This window comes from Phycomyces blakesleeanus (genome assembly GCF_001638985.1).
Source record: "Phycomyces blakesleeanus NRRL 1555(-) unplaced genomic scaffold PHYBLscaffold_10, whole genome shotgun sequence".
Taxonomy (NCBI): domain Eukaryota; kingdom Fungi; phylum Mucoromycota; class Mucoromycetes; order Mucorales; family Phycomycetaceae; genus Phycomyces; species Phycomyces blakesleeanus.
The window spans coordinates 493,729-515,730 of record NW_017265143.1 but is presented as its reverse complement, the minus strand read 5'-3'; the positions used below and the strand labels follow the sequence as shown (position 1 = coordinate 515,730).

The 22,002-nt window shown below is 35.8% G+C and overlaps 10 protein-coding genes across 10 annotated transcripts; 3 read left to right on the top strand and 7 right to left on the bottom strand.

The window, feature by feature from the left end:
* Positions 1-458: 458 nt before the first annotated feature.
* On the top strand, positions 459-1,317 carry PHYBLDRAFT_186898 (hypothetical protein; the record flags this gene model as incomplete). The annotated part of the gene is made up of 2 exons (XM_018439297.1): positions 459-567; positions 637-1,317. 2 exons carry the CDS (start codon positions 459-461, stop codon positions 1,083-1,085), a joined length of 558 nt encoding a protein of 185 aa, XP_018291764.1. The 3' UTR covers positions 1,086-1,317.
* A 68-nt stretch (positions 1,318-1,385) lies between these two features.
* On the bottom strand, positions 1,386-3,212 carry PHYBLDRAFT_64677 (hypothetical protein; the record flags this gene model as incomplete). The annotated part of the gene is made up of 1 exon (XM_018441336.1): positions 1,386-3,212. The coding sequence occupies one exon, from the start codon at positions 3,210-3,212 to the stop codon at positions 1,386-1,388; it is 1,827 nt and encodes a 608-aa protein (XP_018291763.1).
* Positions 3,213-4,684: 1,472 nt separating this feature from the next.
* On the bottom strand, positions 4,685-6,478 carry PHYBLDRAFT_145193 (hypothetical protein; the record flags this gene model as incomplete). The annotated part of the gene is made up of 1 exon (XM_018431386.1): positions 4,685-6,478. The coding sequence occupies one exon, from the start codon at positions 6,476-6,478 to the stop codon at positions 4,685-4,687; it is 1,794 nt and encodes a 597-aa protein (XP_018291762.1).
* A 2,963-nt stretch (positions 6,479-9,441) lies between these two features.
* On the top strand, positions 9,442-10,410 carry PHYBLDRAFT_158774 (hypothetical protein). The gene is made up of 5 exons (XM_018433853.1): positions 9,442-9,625; positions 9,705-9,804; positions 9,887-10,020; positions 10,069-10,131; positions 10,189-10,410. Exons 1-5 carry the CDS (start codon positions 9,544-9,546, stop codon positions 10,275-10,277), a joined length of 468 nt encoding a protein of 155 aa, XP_018291761.1. The 5' UTR covers positions 9,442-9,543; the 3' UTR covers positions 10,278-10,410.
* Positions 10,411-10,854: 444 nt separating this feature from the next.
* On the bottom strand, positions 10,855-11,943 carry PHYBLDRAFT_64674 (hypothetical protein; the record flags this gene model as incomplete). Its single annotated transcript, XM_018441335.1, has 2 exons — positions 10,855-11,689; positions 11,771-11,943. 2 exons carry the CDS (start codon positions 11,941-11,943, stop codon positions 10,855-10,857), a joined length of 1,008 nt encoding a protein of 335 aa, XP_018291760.1.
* Positions 11,944-13,317: 1,374 nt separating this feature from the next.
* PHYBLDRAFT_77800 (hypothetical protein) lies at positions 13,318-15,327 on the top strand (the record flags this gene model as incomplete). Its single annotated transcript, XM_018443301.1, has 9 exons — positions 13,318-13,690; positions 13,764-13,903; positions 13,995-14,085; positions 14,177-14,272; positions 14,341-14,425; positions 14,507-14,644; positions 14,714-14,802; positions 14,867-14,943; positions 15,007-15,327. The coding sequence occupies 9 exons, from the start codon at positions 13,318-13,320 to the stop codon at positions 15,106-15,108; spliced, it is 1,191 nt and encodes a 396-aa protein (XP_018291759.1). The 3' UTR covers positions 15,109-15,327.
* Positions 15,328-15,538: 211 nt separating this feature from the next.
* PHYBLDRAFT_168152 (hypothetical protein) lies at positions 15,539-16,222 on the bottom strand (the record flags this gene model as incomplete). The annotated part of the gene is made up of 4 exons (XM_018435810.1): positions 15,539-15,781; positions 15,835-15,931; positions 15,990-16,105; positions 16,166-16,222. The coding sequence occupies 4 exons, from the start codon at positions 16,220-16,222 to the stop codon at positions 15,539-15,541; spliced, it is 513 nt and encodes a 170-aa protein (XP_018291758.1).
* Positions 16,223-16,685: 463 nt separating this feature from the next.
* PHYBLDRAFT_145188 (hypothetical protein) lies at positions 16,686-18,575 on the bottom strand (the record flags this gene model as incomplete). Its single annotated transcript, XM_018431385.1, has 1 exon — positions 16,686-18,575. One exon carries the CDS (start codon positions 18,573-18,575, stop codon positions 16,686-16,688), a length of 1,890 nt encoding a protein of 629 aa, XP_018291757.1.
* Positions 18,576-20,100: 1,525 nt separating this feature from the next.
* Positions 20,101-20,509, bottom strand: PHYBLDRAFT_145187 (hypothetical protein; the record flags this gene model as incomplete). The annotated part of the gene is made up of 2 exons (XM_018431384.1): positions 20,101-20,196; positions 20,393-20,509. 2 exons carry the CDS (start codon positions 20,507-20,509, stop codon positions 20,101-20,103), a joined length of 213 nt encoding a protein of 70 aa, XP_018291756.1.
* A 1,067-nt stretch (positions 20,510-21,576) lies between these two features.
* On the bottom strand, positions 21,577-21,897 carry PHYBLDRAFT_112435 (CYP5311 protein; the record flags this gene model as incomplete). The annotated part of the gene is made up of 1 exon (XM_018428283.1): positions 21,577-21,897. A coding segment is annotated over one exon (321 nt), but the record flags the coding sequence as incomplete, so codon positions are not given.
* Between the last annotated feature and the right edge of the window lie 105 nt (positions 21,898-22,002).

Below are 22,002 nucleotides of genomic sequence, written 5' to 3'. Positions count from 1 at the left end.
TTTTATTGTATTTTATATGGGAATTTAATAATTATCCAATGAAAGCTAAAATTATGAAAGTTGTTGAGTCACTTTCCATCGACTTGATATTATCTGAATTATTGGATCAGCCTCTAAACGTCCTATAAAAATTCCTATTGCCATATATAGCTTCTTATTATAAAATATAAATATTATTATAGAATATAAAATGGATAAAAACTAAACAAAACAAACTTGATCAGTAGCAGGGATTATTCCATAACCTGATACCATACTACTTTATTTTCCCATTGCTTTTACCAGATGAATTGACCAAACGTAATTTAAAACATGTAAACCGCGAAATACATGTTTCAAACAACGCGATGACTTAGAAAATAATAGCGATATAAAAATGGTTAAACAACGACCGCACCAAGACATCCTTTTGTTTATCGTATTAGTATCCTCTCGTCCTCTTCATTTTACTTCTTGTCATGTCTCCTATTCCTGTCAGATCAATCTACGTACGACTTACTACTATTGCAGATCTTAAGCATAATGAAAAAGCTCATTCTGTAATTAATGCTGCCTATCGCTCCACAGGTAAATATGACTTCAGTTGATGTATTTAACTCCCAAACGAATATACTAATGATTTTAATTTGTTAAAAGGGGGTTGGACAACTGAGGTGGATCTTGTAGGTGGCGAGCGGGAGACAATCGAAGGTTTAGCACAGTCAGTGCGTGACCAGGGTAAGCCAAATACTTTAATGTATGCTTTCGAGACAAACGAGAACGGCACCGAACAAGTAGTTGGCACAGTTCAAATCCAACCGATCGTAAAGGCACCCGGGGAAGCCGAAATTGGTCTGTTCTCAGTTGACCCTAAATACCAGTCTAAGGGAATTGGTGGAAAGTTGGTCCGAGCTGCATTGGATACAATGAAGACTATGGGATTCAATGTGGCTGTAATGAAGGTCATCGAAAACAGAGCTGACCTCCTCCAATGGTACTACAAGCTCGGTTTTGTTAATACTGGCGAACGTGTACCATTTGTATTCCCAGATCTGTTGAAGGTCAAGGATCTCTCCTTCATTACTCTTAAAAAGCCTTTGGTCTAGAACAGGCACACATAAACACAAGAAGACAAGACTAGGCCATCATACAGCCTTAGTTTAGACACCGCTCAGCTACGTTGAGTCATTTCAATTTTTTTTTATTCCGTACTCTCTATTAATCAAAAACACAAAAAAAAAACATATAATTGATATCAACACTTTGAATATTTCATTGGCATCTCTTTATAAGTTTCAAAATAAATTATTGCAAAACACTGACTACAAAATTTAAATAAAATAAAAGGCAGAAGGCATATGTATATATAGAGATTAAAGTGAGCGAGTATATCCCCCCTTGAAAAATCAACATCGGAATGGAAAGGTTGGAACTGTACATTCCCATACGAACTGGTCTATCGAGGCACAACTTAATACAGTAAACCCTCTTAAAAGGTCTATTTTCCAATTGTTCTTATCCACGTATTTTGTTTCAAACTCGATACGGCCATTTCTTTGTATAGCCTCTTCTCGCATTAATCGATAGCGCGAATTAAAGTAGGTAGAAGCGAGTTTGCAATGTTTTTGACCCAGATTTCTAGTAAAGCGTAGATGGCGATGTCTATCTCCTATCGTATACTTATAGTTACTAGGATTACTGTGAATATGATACCAATTATGTCTAGTTTCGGATACGCCCTGAACATTCAAAATATTTATGAGAGTATTTGGTGTATCGAGATCAATTGTATGTCCATGAAAATTAGTGCAGTTGAGTCGGAGGGTCTTGAAGTGAGTGAAAGACATGTCGATCAACATACTTCCATTTTCCACTGACTGAGGGCCCACAATGTCCACGTTTAGCAGTTCCATGTGCTGAAGATTCTTACAGCGTTTAGATAAGTAATTAAACACAGAAGCATGCACCGAATTTGCAATCAAACGAAAATATGTCATACTATGAACAGACTGAAAGAAAGCGAGAGACGATTCCGAATCAATGGAAAGAGTATCAACAGTAATATCAAGTCTCTTGACAGCAACACAATAATCCAGTAGAAGATCCAGTCCGAGGTGTGTCGTCCACCCACATATCTTGAGATTAACTAGATGAGGACATACGCTGAAAGTCATGGGTACTGTGCGTGGATTAGCAATTGGATGTTGGAGACTTAAGCTAAAATCTTCGATTGTATTTGATGATGATCGCATTATATCTTCAATAAGTTGAAGAGTTGGCTGAGCATCGTTGCGCCCAACCTGGGTCTCATATTTGATATTTTTTAACGCAATTTTAAAGTTACAAAGCAAATCTATCAAAGTCTTGTCAAGTATACGCGAGTAAATTCCACCGAGAAGCCGTAGATTTCGGAGGTATTCAAATGGAGAGTCTTGCTGACTAAATAGCAAAAGTGTTTCATCTCTGAACATGTACACTGGGTCAAAGTCGTGACGGGTTATCCACTCAAGCGTACGTAAACGAGGATATTTGATAGCCCAATAATAAAGCCATCTTAAATCCACTGGGTTTACTGAAAATTTCACAAAAGTCATAGCTACGGCTGGCTGGACTGTACTAAGTAGCTCAAGATTCTGAGGAGACAGACAACTCAACTCGGTGCCCAGAATAAGTGTATCGAGATTTTTCAAGTGTGTATGGATGGTCTCGACATCTTCCAGTCTAAACAACGAATGTGTAGCTCTTTCTGGCGTGTATTCAAGCCATTGTAGCCGAGGCAAGTATTCTAGCAAATCCAGGAAATCTGATACTCCTACACCCATTCCATGTATACAAAATCGGAGACGTGTCAAAGTTGTGCTCCATGTAAGCCAACGATTAAGGTGGTGAAAACAAGAGGTAGTCAGACTCGCTTCAGGCAAGGATATATATGTGAGTCCAGTTAAATAGGTTTGTAACTGCCATAATATATCACAGTGTATTTCAATGTCTTCTGCCAGGCTGAGTGATCGTACCATTTGTCCATAATTTGAGCCATTTCCAAGTATATCCAATAAAAGACAACACGATCGGTCAAAACCAGGCTCATATCCAATATCAGTCCATCTCCAGAACTCTTCATTAAAAGGCCTTTTCCACGCACGACAAACTGAGCTAGCATTACACTGGTCTGGTTTCGATAAAAAGCTTGCAATTTGGGATAAGATTTCAAAAGGCAATTCGGATGCCAGCATTTCGGAAAATCTTGAGTATGTATAAATAAGAAGAAGAAAGCAAAAAAAAAATCGTCCTGCCACTGAAGAGCAATAGTTTATAGATATTTTGGTTCACCTGTTTAGTTAAAATGAGAACCAAGAATCATTAGAATAGTTCATGACCAGTATGCACTCCTTAATACTGCTAGGTATTTATGGGACATGCAGCACCAAAGCTATAACAGTTAACTGCATAAATATTTCTTATATAGTGGGTTTTTGATAAAGTAAGCCCTCGCGTTAGGGATTACTAATAAATAATACAAAAGAATCCTTTGAATAGATGTAACCAGGAGCATATGTCAAGTAGGGAAATGCTTTAAGAAATTGTAAGTACATCAGCGCAGAGGAACTATTTACGAGCAATATGTATACAGAAGCAAAACAAAACAAAACAAAAAAGCATACCCTGCATGAGCGTGATTTACAAGAAAAACTACTACTTCTTATCTTATTTGCTCAAATATTGTCCATATTTTCTTTAAACTCTTCGCGCACAATTGTAGAAGTATTTCACCTTACTTAAATTGCTTTTGTTCAGAAGCACATAATTTTATAATATAATACATGTGGCTGTGCAGAAATTAGCATATAATATGTAAAATACAAAATGTGTATAATTGAGTAGGTTCATTAATTATCTATTAAAAAAATTGAAAGCACAAAGAGCAACAGGATATCTTAACGAAAGAGATTAAAAGAATATTTAAATCTAAATCAGCTAATAAATGAAGAAATTTATGAACCTACTATTTAGACTATTGTGGACTATAGTATAAGCCCAAGGCTTAATATCATAGCAATTTAAACCAAGCTTTTGTAGATATCTATTTTTTTGTGATTTTACCCTAGTAACAATGACAGTTCGGTTCAGTGTAAAAATCCAGGCTTCTTAGACAGAAAGAGGTAGAGTGCAAGATGGTAGCATAGTTTACTTTCCCTCGCATTTTTGTTTTGCTTAGCTAGTATATATATAATGTGAACATTCTCTTTATAGTTATAGAGTGCTTGCGAGACCGCTAATCCAATATTGTCTAGTCTGAAAGCTTTATTTGTGTAAGTATACAAGCTATATAATGACACCTGCCCATTCTCTAAAACTTAACTGTCAATAAATCTCCAAAATCAATCAGGGGATGTTTTATTTCCTCAATTCGATAGTGAAAATAATTACTTTAAAAAGTATAAAGAATATTATAGCAGGTATTTTTTTAGGATATAATTCTATTAGCAATGTCACAGTTAATATAAGCAAATTTCCCAGCAAAATGCGGGAATGCAATGCTATATAAGCATTGTATACACACACATACAAATCCTGTTCCACAGAGGAGCATTAACGCACCTCTTTACATTCATACATGTGATTATGTGTGCTTCTAAAAAAATTCTTCGATTTTATTTACAGTTGGACCAATGAATTGTCAGGAATAGTAGTTTGATCTATCGTCTTAACAAATAGACATACTACGGGTGAATATGTCTGCTTCCATAGTACCAACAATACTTATTTCTGGATCCTCAAGCGAGTCACCATGCATGGGACTGGTCATATTTATCCTGGATACGGACCCAAAATGAAACTTAACATAGCCTATTGGAATGTCTTGATGCCAATCTCTTTGAGATACAAAGTCAAGGGATGAATTCCTATCTCGAAGTTTATCGGGATGACTGTATGGAGATGTGTGATACGAGAGGACTTGATCAGCCTCAGTGTCCGCGAGATTACGGATGGCACCAGATGAATAGCCATTCTTTACCACTAGATAACGATGGTACCATATCGGTTCAGGACATGTGATATAGCAAAGATTGATTCTACGTTGTTTCAGTCTGTCGCAATCTTCATAAAAACTGGCTCCGTTAATTCTAAGAACGGAAAGGTTTATTTGGGACATGTCGCATTCCATGCAACCATTAATCAATGGTCCAGTAAGTATTAAATCTTTGAGATGGAGGTATCTTAAGTTCCGACAACGTAGAGATATATGGTGTAGGAGTTCTGTGGTAGTTTTGATGCAAGCGATCACCAAATCCTGTAGTCCATGTTGATTTTGATTCCTGTTTTTATCAAACTCCATCAAAGGAGGAACTTGTACTACTAATCTTTTTAACAAAGGACAGTTATCTAGCAAGGAATGAAGGGATATTGAACCATAGCACGGGTTTGAGTGTAGATCTACCAGACGTAAATCCACTAGAGAAGTGCATTGACTTAATATAATAGGGAAATGACTGGGATTATTGGCGAGTGTAGTACTTGGGATCACAAGTCTCTCTATTGTAGGCCCACATACAGCAAGGCACTCCTCGAGAGTCTCTTCAGAAAGTCGGGGGTTATCATGGTCGCTCCCAATTACATTCATCAAACGCTTGACTGGAATTTTAAAATTTCGGCATAGTCGCCAAAGACTACATCGCATTCCTTCAGCTGCTTCATCATTTCCTATCACGCATACGTTACGTAGAAGAGGAAAAACAGTCGGTAAGCTAGTCATCATGGTAATGGTTTCTGATAAAAATGTGGTTTGAATCGAACTAAAATGCGAAGTGACGAGGCGGAGAGTGTGTAGATGGGAATACTTTCTTGCAAAGTAAACGAACCAACGTAAATCTCCACTAAGGATGGAGATGTCCAGGATCTCGAGATTAGACGATTCAATATTTTCGAGTATTTCAAGCGCTTTCGTTGAAAGAATGTCAAGGCTTAGAGTAACAGCAAGATGCTTTAGTTTTGGCGCATAAGCATGTATTTTCTCGAGATCGCTTATCGAGAATGATCGAATGGTCAGCATTACACTTGAAGAACATTCAAGTCGTTCGAGGCATGGTAAACCTTTTACAAGTCGGACCAAAGTACGAGTAGGATGACACGCTGACATTTCAGGCATTCTAAATGTGAGCCATCGTAATGTAGTCCATCTAATTCCCATGTCAAATGAAGAAATGTCGGTAGCAATAGAGAGAGTCATGCGCTTTAATGAGCCCAGCTGATTTTGGATGTAGGTTAATGTTCCCGGTTTTGCATCGGGACCCAAACGTATATAAAGTGCCTGAATTAGATGGTGATTTTCTGGGTATCTTTGGAGATATCGGAAACGTTGTGTATTAACCGAAATGGTTCTCCACAAGACCTGCTTAAATGGATCTTTCCAAGCCTGACAGACAGATATACAAGCTGACAGATCCTTGAGTGGAACCAACTGAGCAATTTGTAGTAATATTTCGAAAGGTAATATCATAAAGGCAAAATGGGTTTCTTATTGAGGAAAAGAAAGAAAGAAAGAAAGATATGAACTAAAATGGATAGCTTTTCTTTTTGTGTGTGTGAAATTGAAAGAACTGTTATATTATGAAATCCAAGCTGTATATCTACACACAATTAGAGTTGATCCCAAAATTAGAAATAAGGAACTTTGATACCCAAAAACTTTTTATTATCAAAGGCTGCGACACACATTGTTAACTATGATATATATACGCTTGGAATATAATTGGATATAGAACATGTAATATCCGCTTTATATTAAAAACAGAAAGCCTTTAGGATCTAAAAAGACCACTTTCATATTTATATGAGAACATATAGCTGATGACATCCAATGTGTGGCACTGGCACTGTGTAAATGGATTATAGCAATTGTTTATACTGTTCTTTTTATTTTATATAATCATTCTTAAAATTACCGCGAATTATTTGGCAGACATTTAATCAACACGGTTGTTGTCTAAAAGATAAGGCTCTTGGTATAGGAATATTAAGCTAAAGAAAAAGTATTTTCAATTTATATATTAAATATTTGTGTCACTATTACTGACAGACATATTTACTGATATAGAGGAATTTCTGTGCATTTAGAATATTGAGCCATGCATGTTATCAACATATCTAGAATAATCATAGTTCATCCTTCTAAAAAAAATAGGCTAAAAAGCATCTTGAGTTGATATAGTTTATTTGACAGGATGCTTTTAAATCTATCCAGAGCTATAAGTTATAGGTTTCTTGTTAGGTCTTTACTAAACAATCATCTTTAGAGAAAATGAATATAGCTTGTAAATGAAAGTATTAATCTCTTTTGGACAATCAACTTCGCTAAACCTTTTTATATATATTAGCAATACTGGGAATTAACTTTGAGTATCTAATTAGAAAGACATTCTATTAATTTTATAAAAGATTCTTGCTGTATATCTTAAAGTAGTATTGCCTTGTACTACTTTTATACTATTCTACTGATTAATTATTTCTTTTATATACAATAATGCCAGTGCATGTTTGTAAATGAAAATCAACTGTCGCAGACTTAAAGTTTCAATACTAAGGACAGTACGAAATCACTGCAGTTTGCCTACGTCATAAGACGTAGGATAGTTTGTCTGTCGATTGTGACCGAAAGTAAGCCGCGTCAAAACGCGGGTACCTTTTTTTTCGTTTTCGGTGGATCACATTTTACATTTCTTGAGTTGTCCATTTTATACCATTAGACCATTTTTCTCTAGTTCTTGTCAAGGTCTTATTTTATTCTCTTAAAAAAATAATTTCAAAGAAAGAGAATATTCAGTAATGTCAGATCAGAGTGAACAAGATATCAATATCGATGGGGATTCTCCTCTACATTTGAGTGAAATGACAATTAAAGACGACCCTCCAGCAATCGAAATTACACCTTTCACCGAAAATGCTGTATTAGACGAGGAAATCTCAGAAACAGAAGACATTCAAAGAGACGACATTGACGACATTGACACCGATGATCTACTCGAAGAAGCCGAGATTGTATTGCCATCCCGTAAGGGTTCTAAACGCAAGCCAAAGGCCACTTCTCGGACACGTAGTGTAATCACCTCTGGCAGAGGGCGTGGTAGAAAACCAAAAAGTACAGAAGATATGGATATGGATGGAGGGGATAGTGGCTCTGAGGCACCCAAACGAAAGACTGGATATACAAAACGCAAAACAACTGTCAAAAAAGGAAAAGAAAAAACAGATCTAGCAATGAAATTGGATAAAGGGAAAAAAGTAAGCAAAAAGAAGTTATATGTGTATAATTACACTGTAAAAAAAGGAAGTGGGTAAATAAAAGAAAAAGAAAAAAGAAAAGGCGTTGATCTTGGTGTATAGGTCAAAAAGGCGGTATTTGATCCAAATCATGTCGAAGAGCTGAGAAAAGTAAATCCTGATACATATTGGCAATATCATGCAGACAGAGAGTACCAAATGATTGATAACATCAATGAGAATAACCAATTGGAAGCAGTACCTTGCAATATCAGTGATCAGGGTAAAATAAAAGAAAAACTTCAAACAAATCATAGGCATCACTAGATATTATATTGACTTAAATCATATATATGTGTATATACATATATTGATTAGCCGCAATTACAAGTATGTGTTTATCACCCGATGGTACACTACTTGCAACCTTTTCAAATATTGGTGCTGTGAAGATTTGGGATATCGCAGATGATTTTAATCTGATTCGAAAATTACGTGATACTGAGGAAAAACACATTGACGAATTCTATTGTGGACAGTTTGTATCAGATTCTCAGAATCTTTTGGTTACTGGAGGAAAGTTAAAGGATAGACACAGATGGTCAGTGGAAGATGAAGACAATCATATCCTACCATGCTCTATCAAGGTCAGTGATTGTGAAATACGAAATATAAAGTGATATGAAATAACTAATATCGTTGGTTTGGGTCATGTAGATATTTGATATTGAAGAGTGCAAAATTGTAGGGAAATTGGCAGGCCACAGCGAAGAGATTTTGTGTATAAAATCTCTTACTTTCAATGGGAAAAACTACTACATATCCACCAGTCAAGATGGTTATATATTCAAATGGAATATGGACAGCGACTGGACGTATGTTACCCACATGTCAACTTATCCACACACCCACACACACACACATATATATATATTACATATTACTGACACCCACCTTTATCCAGTACTCTTATTGACGCGACTCATATGGAGGATGGCGCAACATGTATGGCTTTTACAGTATCATTTGTACCCAATACTGGAAACAAATACTTCTTGGCAGCATGTGATGAGCACCTTCGATTATATGATTTTGAAGAATCACAAGTAAGTAATGTTATTTTTAATTATGCTGTAAAATGATTAAACAATTATATAGTTATTACAAACTTTTGAAGACATTTATTCTTCTTATTGCGACTGTGGCAAATTTATCAAATGGTTGGATGAACCTATATATACAGCCCAACAAAAGAAACTTACACAGGAGGATGACATTAAGGAAGAAAAGATAGAAGTAGATATTATGGAAGAAGATGGAACACCAGAGAATTATGCATGGTTCATTAGTAGAGGTGCAGAGATGTGCGATGTTGGTGATGGTGTCTGTAAGTTAACGGAATCCTCCGTTTATAGCTCTTGTTTTAATTTATTTATTGCCGACTTATTCTTTTTGTTGTATTATAGCTTCTAAGCCAAATACATGTACATTGCATAAGTTGGTTTATCCTACTCAACCAGGAGGAGCTTTTAGACTGGAGGAAGTCAAGAAATACAAGCATGAAGAGTAAGTTAATGGTTAAAAACTTGATTCACAAACTACTTGGATTTTTTTTAAAGGTAATATCTAATTTCTTAAATTTCATTAGCTACCACGCAAACTCTTGGTTAGTAAAGATAACCTCAAATGGAAGATATATTCTTGCACCCACAATTTATGGTCAGATATTCGTCTTCAATATCTTGACGGGACAATTGACGGCGATACTCAAAGATCACGAAGGTAAGCAGTTATTAAATAAATGTATAGATATCTCACAATTTGTAACAGATATCGAAGTACGAGATGTAATCTTCCATCCATACCGTCCTCTTGTATTTTCATCCGGTGATGGTATGTTGTGAATATATTTTGTAGCTGGCTTTCCAAATCTTATTCATGTTTCAATAGATGGTTGTGTCAAGGTTTATACTTACAAGACGCATACTGATCATGAAGGACAAGACATGGACGTGGCCCTTGACATTTCCATTGTATGATATATATCTTAATGTTCATACCACATATACAACATTTTCATTCACATTCATATTCAAACAAACAATCAATCAATCAATCAATCAATCACTTAATAAAAATACTTTTATCTCGGAGTTAATCCTTGCAATATATAAATAAAGTACATATGTAATGGTCAATATATTTTATCATCAGTCTAGTAAGATATTTCCCATGAATCTACTGATGGAGGGTACGTAGTAGGCATATTATAGCCTAATAGGGATGACGCAAGTGTTCTTCAACTAACTAAAATGTGCTGTGAATTGTTTCAAACAAACGGTGTCACAACAATCCTGCATACTCGAATAATCTTTGTGTTCATGCAGAGAAATTTACCAATGTTGTTACTAATTGCCTATCTTTGTGGGTATTTTACTAGAAAAATTTACAAATTGAACAAATATTCGAGAATTAAATCATAAATTTGTCGTAGTCATTAAAAAACATGTTATTTTATTATATATAAGTAATAGTACATTATAAAGGATAAGTAATTAAATAAAGTATGGGATAAGAGAAATAAAGAATTAAAGGGAAGAGATTTTTTGTTAAATATTAGAGGTGTTGAACATTATTATTTTGACCTGGGAAAGGCATGTGTTTGAATTGATTGACCTCATGCTGTTGCTGCTGTTCAGAGTGAATATTAGGTGATTGTCCCAAAGGGGTGTGCTGGAAAGTAGGGGTCTCATAGGGTCGCTGCTCTTGGGATGCAACATAAGGGCTTGCTGGTGGCATGGGGGAAGGCTGCTGAGGAGACGACATAGCAGGACCTTGGTTGACAAAACTGTTAGGAGAGGGACCTTGCTGAGAGTAGTACCCATTATTGTTGGCATGGGGAGGAGGGTAAGGACCACTGTTAAATCTCTGGTGATTGTCACTTGCAAGAGAATCTGTCTTTCCAGGACGAACGCGCTGTCTTCCTTCCTTGGATCCCTTGCAACAGCATGAACCTACGGAGTACAGCAATAATGCGAAGAACAAAGAGACCACTGAACCAATCAAGCACCACAAAGAATTTCCAGGTGTACCCAACCATCCAGGATCAGCACCAGTAAGCATTTTTCCACCGTGTATAGTGACAACAAGACCGATGATCATTGCAACGAGGGCCAGAAGGAAGTTTATCAGAGTAAGTGTAGTCATCGAATATCCAAGTCCACGGCGACGGAGGCAACAGATTGGCAAACTCATAAGCCAAAAAATCAAGCTTAAACCGCAACTGATAAAAATGATGACAAACAGAGCGAGAAATAGACTCTTGACACCTGTACTGTTTGCCTGGCGGGACATTACTTGGCTAATACCTGGCGTCTGTGCCCAATTATAAGCCGGGCGAGGTTTCGCACATCCTGACACTGCACCATGTATATCTCCAGTACAATAGTTCCTAATTAAAGTAACATTTTTTTTTTATTTATTAACAATCACTTTTATTAATATTTACACCACCCGGCTGTATAGTATTTACCATAAGTTGAAGTTAAGCGTCTTTCCTTGAGATGCATTTATTGCTTGTCCAAAGTAGAGGGAGCGCAGCAAAGGTTTGTTTGATAACTGACCGATCAAGACAAACAATTCAAGTATGAACGCAAATAGCGTAAATAACGAGGCAAATAATGTCGAAATTGCAAAGCAAATCATGAGTTATAATAGTATTACAGTTATAGTGGCAAATTGATTAAAAGAAAGAGAACAATCAATAAGTCGCATGGTTAGTAAGTGCATTTTATAGATGACAGGATGAGATTGAAACTATAGAGCGTTTCATTTCTAAGTGAGACCCTTGTAAATACTAATTACTGACGATGCTTCCTATGACGGCTAAGAATATCCATTAGAAGGCACTTGTTAAAGTGATATAAGTTTGTCGTATATATGCTACTGTATAATTTGTCAAACCCTGTCAGAATACAAACAACGCAAAGCGGGAAAGTGATTGATATGCATTATTTCGCACTGGGAATCTAGGGCCGATGGTCAAGGATTTGCTATGAGCCACCTAGAAAAATTCAAAAGAGAAAAATAGCGCCGCCCTATTTGTTGAGTGTAGATCTCTTCCATGTCAATGCATTTACTTCTTTTCAATCCAATGGTGGGGTTGATATCATAGGTGGATCATGCGCGTAAGCTAATCAAGATTATGTACCAATAATTATGAAACCAAAGAAAAAGTGAGATATGAATAAATGGATGTCTAAGAATCTCTACAGGCTCAACTTGACCTGCACTTCTTGTAAAGATCTTTAGTATTATCAATACTTTAAATTTGTTAAGTGATTATTGTGCATTAGATCAAACAGCCAATTTACATACTATTTTGTAGATTTTTTATTAGATCGAACTTTAATGCAATTTAAATCACAATCCTGAACTACTTTTAAATATATTTCTTATTGGAGTATGATAAATACACAAGATCCGACTCCAAAATTCTTACTATTATATTACAAAGAAGAATTTGAGAAGTTCATAAACACTTAACCTACTACTTTGGTATCCCATAATTTAACTGATGCATTATAACCGTACTATTCAACTCACGACCATTTTCCTGGCCTTGTGTATATCGCCTTTCATATAAATAAAATTAACAGAGCCTTTTTAAAATGTTAAGAAAAATGAGTATATACCGAGTTATTTCACACAGAAATATAATGATAAACTTAAAGAGAAAATAGAATTCCAGAAAGAGTGTTCATCTTATTCTTATGACCCAAATTTCAATCTTTTTAAGCCGGATTAACTTGGGCATTATCAAATATTAATAAAGCTGGCTCAAAAAGATCTAATTAATTTTCATAATCAGGTTCTAAATCTAATATTAATGTTAATAATTATAAAAGCATCCACGGGTTTGCTAATCAGCTAAAGGGTCTGCTTAAAGTCAACATTCAAAACCTCTGTTTTCTTGGTTTTGGCAGAGAATATACGTGACTGTCAGTGACGCCTTGCCATTAGCGGCTCTAGTCTGAGGTTATTCTGTACCTCTTCTTGTCACAACGATTTCATCAAACCATGGCTACCGAATTACAGCAGCCTTTATCATTATTACGTGACTATACACGGAACAACAAGTCGGTTGTACTTCTCGATTCCTCCGGCCAAGTAGTCAGTAGTGTAGCTGATGCCGCCACTGTTCAGTTTGGAGATCATTCCTTTCCACGCCAAGTACCCACGAATCTTAAAAAGAGCGTAAACAGTGACGAAACCTACACACTTGACACCCTCATCTTCCTGATCCAGAATGCCCAATTAGATAATAGTGCATATATTACGGAGGGCCGTCTACGTAACATTGAACACATCTCGATCATTGATAAAAAAAAGATTCTTGATTACCTTACTGGTAGACTTGATACTCTCCCTAATGTGGAGGATAATAAGACTGGTAAACACTTATCTTGGGCCAATTTCTTTCGAAATTCTTATTAAACAAAAATAATGCTCTTGTGTATTCATAGAAAAGCGTGCTCGGGTAGAGACAGCAGATACAAATCCTAACAAGAAAATGAGAGCCATTGATGACGAAGAGTTTGTAAAGAAGGTTGTTGCGCGAGAGCGAGAGTGTGTAACCAGATCTTCAATTCTTCGAGGAAAAAAGGTAAAATAAAAAAAAAGAATACGGTCTAACTTTGCTTGTATATTATATCAAGAATTTTCAATAGGGAACTGATATATTTCTTCTCTATTAGAACTTTGACCATGTAGTTATATTGGCGCAGACTTTAATTCTCGGTAAAGAACCTGTTCATCCTAATTCTGTGGGATCAGCGAAACCTGGAGGTAAGAGCATTTTTGATATTTATATTATTATTATTTTAGTAAAAATTAAATAATTGCTAAAAACTTTCATCTTTTTTTTAATAAAAAAAAGCTCGTCTCGTTTCGCAACCCTCAGCTATTTCCAAAATACCTGTACCTACAAAACTCAATTCAATTCGTGCTAAAGGCGCCAAGCTGTCGAGCAGAGGTAAAAATAAACATGTACATGTACATTGACTTTAAATACTGTATCATAATGCTGTTAATATCAAATAGATAAAATCCCGATTATCATTGTACCAGCAGCACCAACTGCTAAATTCACATTATTTAACATTAAGCAATTCTTGGAAGATCAAGTGTAAGTAACTGAAATGTTGCTTCATGGCTATACTATGAGGTTTACAACTAGCTAAACAAATAAACTGCGTGTATTTATTAGATATATAGATTCGCAGGAACTTAGAGAGTCTGGTATCAAAAAACCAGAACAAGTGACAGTGGAAAGAAAAAAGGCCAATGGACAAACTGTGCCGTACTATGTTGTTGATTCTGTTACAGGATTCAAACAAAGCGATTGGTAAAAACTGGCTGTATCTATAAGGAAGAGCCACGAATGAATGGTATCTCACTAAACCTTAATTAATAGGGATCGTGTGTCATGTGTATTCGTGACAGGACAACAATGGCAGTTTAAGGGGTGGAAGTGGGAACGACCTGTAGAGCTATTCAATCATGGTAAAGGCAATGAGAAAGATGATACTGTATGTGTACTAAGATTTCATATTAAATATTGTACTAGTCAAGGGTATTTATCCCAAATGGAACACAGATAAAACGGCAGGTGCTGCTGCCAGCTGGGCTGTCACTGACTTGAATGTATGTGTGATATTAATTCAAGAATATTTATCTTAGCGTAATTTACTGACATTATATAACTAGATTCATAGACATAAACGCCATATGGACAAAGCGGCTGTTTCTCAGTTCTGGGATATGATGGATAATTACAATGCAAACAGTCGTCCCTACCTGAACTTTTAAACCACGCCAATGTCATCATAACCTACATACAAACATGTTAGATATCATTAAAACTAGATGATATTGAGTGAACTGTGCTTTAGAATCTCTGTAATCACAATGATAAACGAGAAGCATTTGAATCTACTCGCTCATGAGCAATACACTTTGACCAAACAAAGAGTATTCGTTCAAAGTTTATTGTCAATAAAGACGACAGTAAATGTTGTATAAGCTAAATACAGATACGTGCATAATTGCTGTTCATCATTTACATTCTAATTGACAAATGCCACTAAATATAATATATTTCATAACATATTTTGATTACAGACTACCAGCCTATACTTTGGCATGTCTTTAGCTCGTAAAGAATAAGAAATATATAAATTTACAACAAGAAAATATAACACTGAAACTCAAGAAAGTTGACTGTACACACAAACCACATCTATTTAGGTCTGATAAATCCCTGGTTTTCCAGCTTTGCCTTCTTCTTCTTCTTTTTCTTTTCACCGTCAACATTATCAGACTCTGCAGATTCCTTAGATGTGTCCTTTCTCTTGGGAGGTCGCATAAAAGAGCGTATAGTTGTTTTGCTGTTAAGCATCTGTTTATCTGACATCGAATGCGCTTCTTCTGCTGCTTCCTCACGTTTCAAACGTTCCGTCTTTTCAATGTCAACTTCGCCTTCCTAGAATATAGTACAATATAAGAACCACTTCTTTATATATATATAATATTTACCTCAATATCTTTGTTGAATCCTTTAAACGACTTTCTTCCGGTTGTTGTCGTAGTTGAGAAGGCGAGGAAACTAGGTTGATACTCTACACGAATGGCTCTGTTGATCATAAGTTCCCCATTACAATATTTATCTCACTTTTTGCCATTCTACTTACGGCTTCTGAAGCTCTCCTGTGTCATAATCCACTGTCCATTCTGCTTCCGAAATTACGCGCTTCCGTTCTTTCTCATGTTCTTCCTGCAATTCCTTTTCCATCGATCTTTGCATGAACTTTAGATTAAATGAGTATTTTCCTACTTTGAGCAAGTAGAATCTGAATCTTTTCTATACCTTCATGCCTAATAGCCGACTAGAAGCCTGTTTTCCTTTAACTTTATTGTCACTCATCTCGAATCGTTTTGTAGATCAAAGAAGAAACAAAGTGCCAGGCTTTTTATATCAAGTCGCGCAGACTACAAAAATTTTAAATCGATGAATTCCGCCAATCAAAAGTGAAAGATATGTTCGAAAGCAAAATCTATGCTTAAGTGCAAAAGCATTCATTATAGTAACGTAAAGAATAATAGCAAAAGAACTAGTAAAAAAGTCAAGCCATTTCAAAATATCCACATACCTTTTTATGATAGAAGATAAATGTCTTGGCTTTCACTATAACTATAATTAAATATATATTTTTTAAAAAAATTGAGGTAATAATAAGATTTATATATGTATAAAGACAGATAGTCGAATCACATCTATTAGCTTAGAATAGACCACGATAATAAATACGACTTTCTCTATAGCTACTAAGGTTTATAATGTAATTTAATCTTTATATTCATATCTGCAAGAAAAGATGGATAAAACCTTAGCTTAATGTGGCATACAATTTGTTCCAAAGAATATCCTCGCATCCATCGTATGTTTTAATAACATATCTTCCGACATAATTAAAGTAAAACCTGACATATCCTCTGTGGAGATCATCTTTCCAGCTCTCCTTGGGAACTTGTCCCCACCAAGACCTCCGTATGTGGTCTGGGTAGTATGATTCAACATTGCTTTCGTACGCTTCAAAGTACTCTTGCGTAAAGTCGCTTTCTTCTTGATCTAGAATTCGCAAGTCATCTATTTGCATGCAAGAAACAATGTTGCAATAAACGTGAAGCCACAGAGGATCATCCAAAGGCATCTTATTTTCAATGTCTCCCAAGTTGAATACTGTCTCGCTTGCACCTTCGGGATTCATTTCTGGGTCAGAAGTTCCAAAGTTTAGCAAGTTTACCGAGCTGTAGTCATTCTCAGTCCCATCGTTTGTCGCATAAAAGAAAACGCTGGTAAAGTGAAGGTAATCAAAATGTGTATATGACATGTCAAAATAAAGTACACCAGTATCTTTAGACACGGGCCCGACCACCTTCATACTAGCCAAACGCATTGAGTTCAGTTGTGGGCACCGGTGTGAAAGATAATTGAATACATCGGTGCCAGTGGTTGCCTTGGTAAGCTCTAGTGAACGTAAGTCGTGCATTGTAATGTCTGAAGTGTCATTGCTATTTATACTGATCGTCTTGACCGTTAGTCGTAACTTCCTGAGGGCCGTACAGTTATCTAACAAGGCATCAATTGCGATGTGAACACCTTCCATGATTATACACAGATCAACTAGTCGTGGTAATGATCCAAGTGTGTTTGGTATTGTAGATGGATTATCACAGCGTAGTGTATTGGACATAAAGAGTAATTCGAGGGTTTCTGAGCAAGAGCGTGTACATTTGCTAATCGTCATTATTGATTGGTTTATGTCACTGTGACATCCAATTAGACGATATTCGAGATGTTTAATAGATACACCGAACTGACGAAGCATATCCCAGAACGCAGTAAACCCCCATCCCATTCCAAGTGTACAGTTAATAGTAACTTTCGTTAAACGCTGGAATGAATTGGAAAGTGACGGGATCATTGCTATTGCTTCCTTTCGAAACAAGCTTGCCTTTTCTGGTATAGGAAAACAAACAAGCTCGAGGGTATGAAGATTAGGGTACTTGCGAGAGAAATAACACAGCCATCGCAGGTCGAGATCGAATATGCGGAACTTTGCTACAGTTAATTTGTGTGCTGGGACCACAGTCTTAATCCGTACTAGATCTTCTGTGGTGAAGTCTTCGATATTTCCAAGTATTGACATATACTCTAGTTTTGGCAGGTATAAATGTATAGTCTCAAAATCCCCCAGTTTATAGACCACTGAAGGAACATCTGTCGTCTTATTAGTCTCCAGATGTCGGAGGCAAGGCAAAAAAGACAAAATCCTGAGAAACTCCTTCATTTGGTTGTATAAGGTCAGTCCTTCCACGCAAAAGTCCATGTTCTTTAGCGATTTCCATTGGCTCCAGTCTGCAAATTCTCCAAACTCGGAACTTCCTAAGCTTTGTTCGGTAACCCCAAGGGTTTCCACGTATTGGAAATGCTGCTGAATAATTCCAAGCTGTTTCTCACTCATACTCAGACCTTTCCCCAGAAATAAGGTCCGCGTCCGATGGGTGTCCTTTTCAAAGATATTTGGCTGGGAAGTGAGCATGTCACAAATATATTCGACATTTCTGTAGTTATTAAGACGTATGATGATCCACAGAGATTCCAGAAATGGCTGTTTCCAAGCTTTGCAAATAGTAGCACAGCACAGTTTTTCATTAGAGGTGAGAAATCTTGCAATGTGAGCAAGGATTTCGAATGGTAATTCGGCTGCTGACATGATGAAAGGAAAGATTAAATTGCTATATTTTTCTCTCAAACACCCCACAATATTTTTATATGTGTGTATATAAAATCTCGATTTAATGGGGGGACAAATCCTGACAAAGGTAGCACTACTGGGAACAAAGGCAAAAGAATGGATACACAACATCAAGAATTAGTGAAATAAAATGAGAACAAGTCTAAATGGCGTTTATGTACCAATTATATATGAATATAGAGAGGTATAAGCTATATTATTATTCATATTTTCTCTAAGATATTATTATCTGAGCAGTGTCCTATTACGGCTTTTTGTTTAAAGATATATATATATACATGTATGTGTGATAGGCCAAAAGTTTACATAGCTGGAAAGGTGTAAATATCAAAAGCTGTAAAGGCAAGTATCTTTTATATAAAATTTATTAATTTTTTATATCAGTAACATATTAGTATAATATAAGCGCAATATCTTATTTTTAAAGAAACGGTTCCTTGTAAGCCATATATGTCTTATTTGCAAGATCTTATCAATTAGAAGTATTCAGCGGAAGGCATTTTTTTATATTATCTAAAAATAAGGGAGAATAAGATGAACTCAACAACAAGGTGTACTGCAATAGAACATTTGTTTAATTTTCTATGTAGTACACTTGTTTCATTCTGCTCCAGCTTAACATCGGTTGGATCTTGTTGGGTTCTTTACTGGTAAAGTATCTCGAGATATATTAGTCATCTTATATATATAATCTTTCCATGACCTGTTATATTAAGAGTTTTTAACTGCTTAGTTCGCGGCGTCTTGAACGATAATTTAGAGCTTGAATAAGCACATATGTCCTGGAAAAGTTTTTAATAAAATTAGATGCAGTATCTTTGACTTGTAACAAACAAGGATCATTGATGATTTGTGAGTTTTTTTTTTTTTTTACAAATAAATATCCTTGATTTACACTAATATTGGAGGTCATTAATTATGGACCAATATTATCAGCTAATGAATATCTTTAAATCATACATACGTCAATGATTGAACACCCTTAATAACACAGGAATAAGAAAAATTAAAATTGAAGCATAGAAAATAAAGGAAAAGTATTGCTCAATCAAAACTGTCCTAATACTACTCTTAAACTCTCCTACTAAAATTGCACTTTTTTTACTATAATGTAATACACTCATACAAAAATAAAGTCTTCATAAAATTATAGTACTTTATCACCCCCAATAATATACATATCATATTCTTTAACGAATATCTCTTGGGCTGTTAACCGTAAAGGTTTAGAATTATATATTTTATGAAAGAAAGAAAAAAAACAATTGGAGTTTAATATCTTGTGTTTTCACCACAAGCAGCAAGATCAGCTCCAAATTTTGTATTCATTTGCTCCTATTCCTTAGCAATACAGGCCCAAAGGTAATCGGTGTTAGTTGTGCAATTTTTTTCTTTGCAACATAAGTCGTATAGCCTTCCGTACATATTTATTTGGGTTAAAAGCAGGGCATTGGGAAGGTCAGTAGTCAGATTGCTTGAATTGCTAACGTTTCTTCCACCATGTTTTATATGAGCTAGTATAACAGTCGAGGTAGTCTTCTTGGAAGGTAGACATGATACCATACTCTTTATTCAATTTCTGACATCAGGAATTAAAATATTTGAAAAAAAAAACAGTCGACATAAATATCTTGATCGACAGAGCCTTCAAGAACAATAAAAGATACAAATCCTTTGCCCCAAAAAGACCCCCATACCACCACCAATAAAAATCAAAACTTCACTGTTTGTGCTATATGTCTTTACTGGAAATGTTCTCTAATATTAAGGCTTACAGGCGGGTCAGAAGTATTGCTCTTTACCGTAAATGTGGACTCATCTGACCACACCACTCTGCTCCAGTCTTCAACTGTTATACCGGCTCTGTCTCTGGCTCTTGCCTGATTCAGCATATTCTTTGTTTGTTGAGCTGTTAGATTTGGTCGAGTTACTGGTAGTAAGAGCCGAATAAGCTTGCATGAAGATGGCTAATAGTCATCTCTCGACAAACGCTTATAAAACCATGTACCGAATTACTTTGGTGTTACCCACACCTCTCAAATGAATTGCTTCTCACACTTAAACAAAGGGAACTTTTATTAGTGGCGATCGGTTTTTTTGGTCTCCCTAAGACCATCCACAGCGGTCTGGGTAAAATTAGCAGTGTATGTAAAAAAGCCCTGGATGTTTTTGTGAATTGTTAAATTTAAAAAGCCGGGAATTATTATTGAGAAATACTCAGTTAAAACTTTTAGTTAAGCAAACCGCTGGGGATGAAAAAATCTAAATTTCCTGTCTAAATTAACATTCTTGTTAAATTTACACAGACCGCTGTGGATGCTCTAACCTGGACTTTTGGTTAGATATTTCTGCTTCTTCCCATATATTGATTATACTTATGATCATCGCATAAAGGATGTCCAATATTTCCTAAATATCTCCACGTAAAATCTCTGAAAACTTATAAAAAGGTACTTTTTTCTCATTGCTTCTCTATTGATAGCACAAGGTGTTTATTAATGTGTCCTTGTTATGAAAAACAATAAAAAAATCCAATTTTGGTCGTTCTGCAAAGGCTTTTTCTTTTGTATGAATATTCATATAGCCGGATTTCTATATTAAATTAAAGTGTTCCACATGCGCTTTTAGGATACTATATTAAAAATAAACTGAACAATATTATGAAGTTGAATATATTCTAATTGATAGATAGATATCTAGCTTCAGCAAATATGGCTCTATATACCCCAAAATACAGTTTGATTCGAAATCCCAAGTTACTTTTTGGAACTTGGTATTCACGCATATGACTATTTTGAACACTAAGATATTTTCGGTGCGATTATTTATGTCAATAGGAAGTACGGGTCCTTGCTGCCCGAGCATTTTTGAAATACATACATGATCGATTGAAAGTAAATGTACTGGAATTGATTGTTTATTGTTTGTTTTTGGATAGTATTATATTTATTATATGTATTCAAAGCTTTCTCTTTTCCAAACGGAACTTTCCGCCAGGCATGCCTCTTTCGGACTTGGGGTAAGTGACCGGGGTAGTGGCCTTGATGTCGTATTCGCGAATAATCATTGATATAATGGTCTCTACTTCTTGCATGGCAAACCAACGACCAGGGCATGCGTGTCTTCCCATGCCAAATACAAGGAAATCTTCGCCAACCTTTGTTGCTTGCTTTTCGGAACTTACAAAGCGGAAAGGCTTGAACTGTTCAACATCTTTCAAGTCATTCTGAATTTCTGGGTCTCTGTGGTTCTTCCATATATCAATCAATACTTCCTCTCCTATATAGTATAAATATGGAATATTAGATATCTTGGTGAAATAACCCCAATGTAAATACTTTGATTAATTTGCCTTACCTGGCTTTATAATGGCGCCATTGCTCAG

Bases quoted from the DNA above. Each gene is read 5' to 3' on its own strand.
- PHYBLDRAFT_158774 (XM_018433853.1), top strand. From the start codon at position 9,544: ATGGAAGAAGATGGAACACCAGAGAATTATGCATGGTTCATTAGTAGA. The intron at 9,626-9,704 runs GTAAGTTAACGG...GTTGTATTATAG, and splicing joins CGATGTTGGTGATGGTGTCT to CTTCTAAGCCAAATACATGT. The intron at 10,132-10,188 runs GTATGTTGTGAA...ATGTTTCAATAG, and splicing joins TGTATTTTCATCCGGTGATG to ATGGTTGTGTCAAGGTTTAT.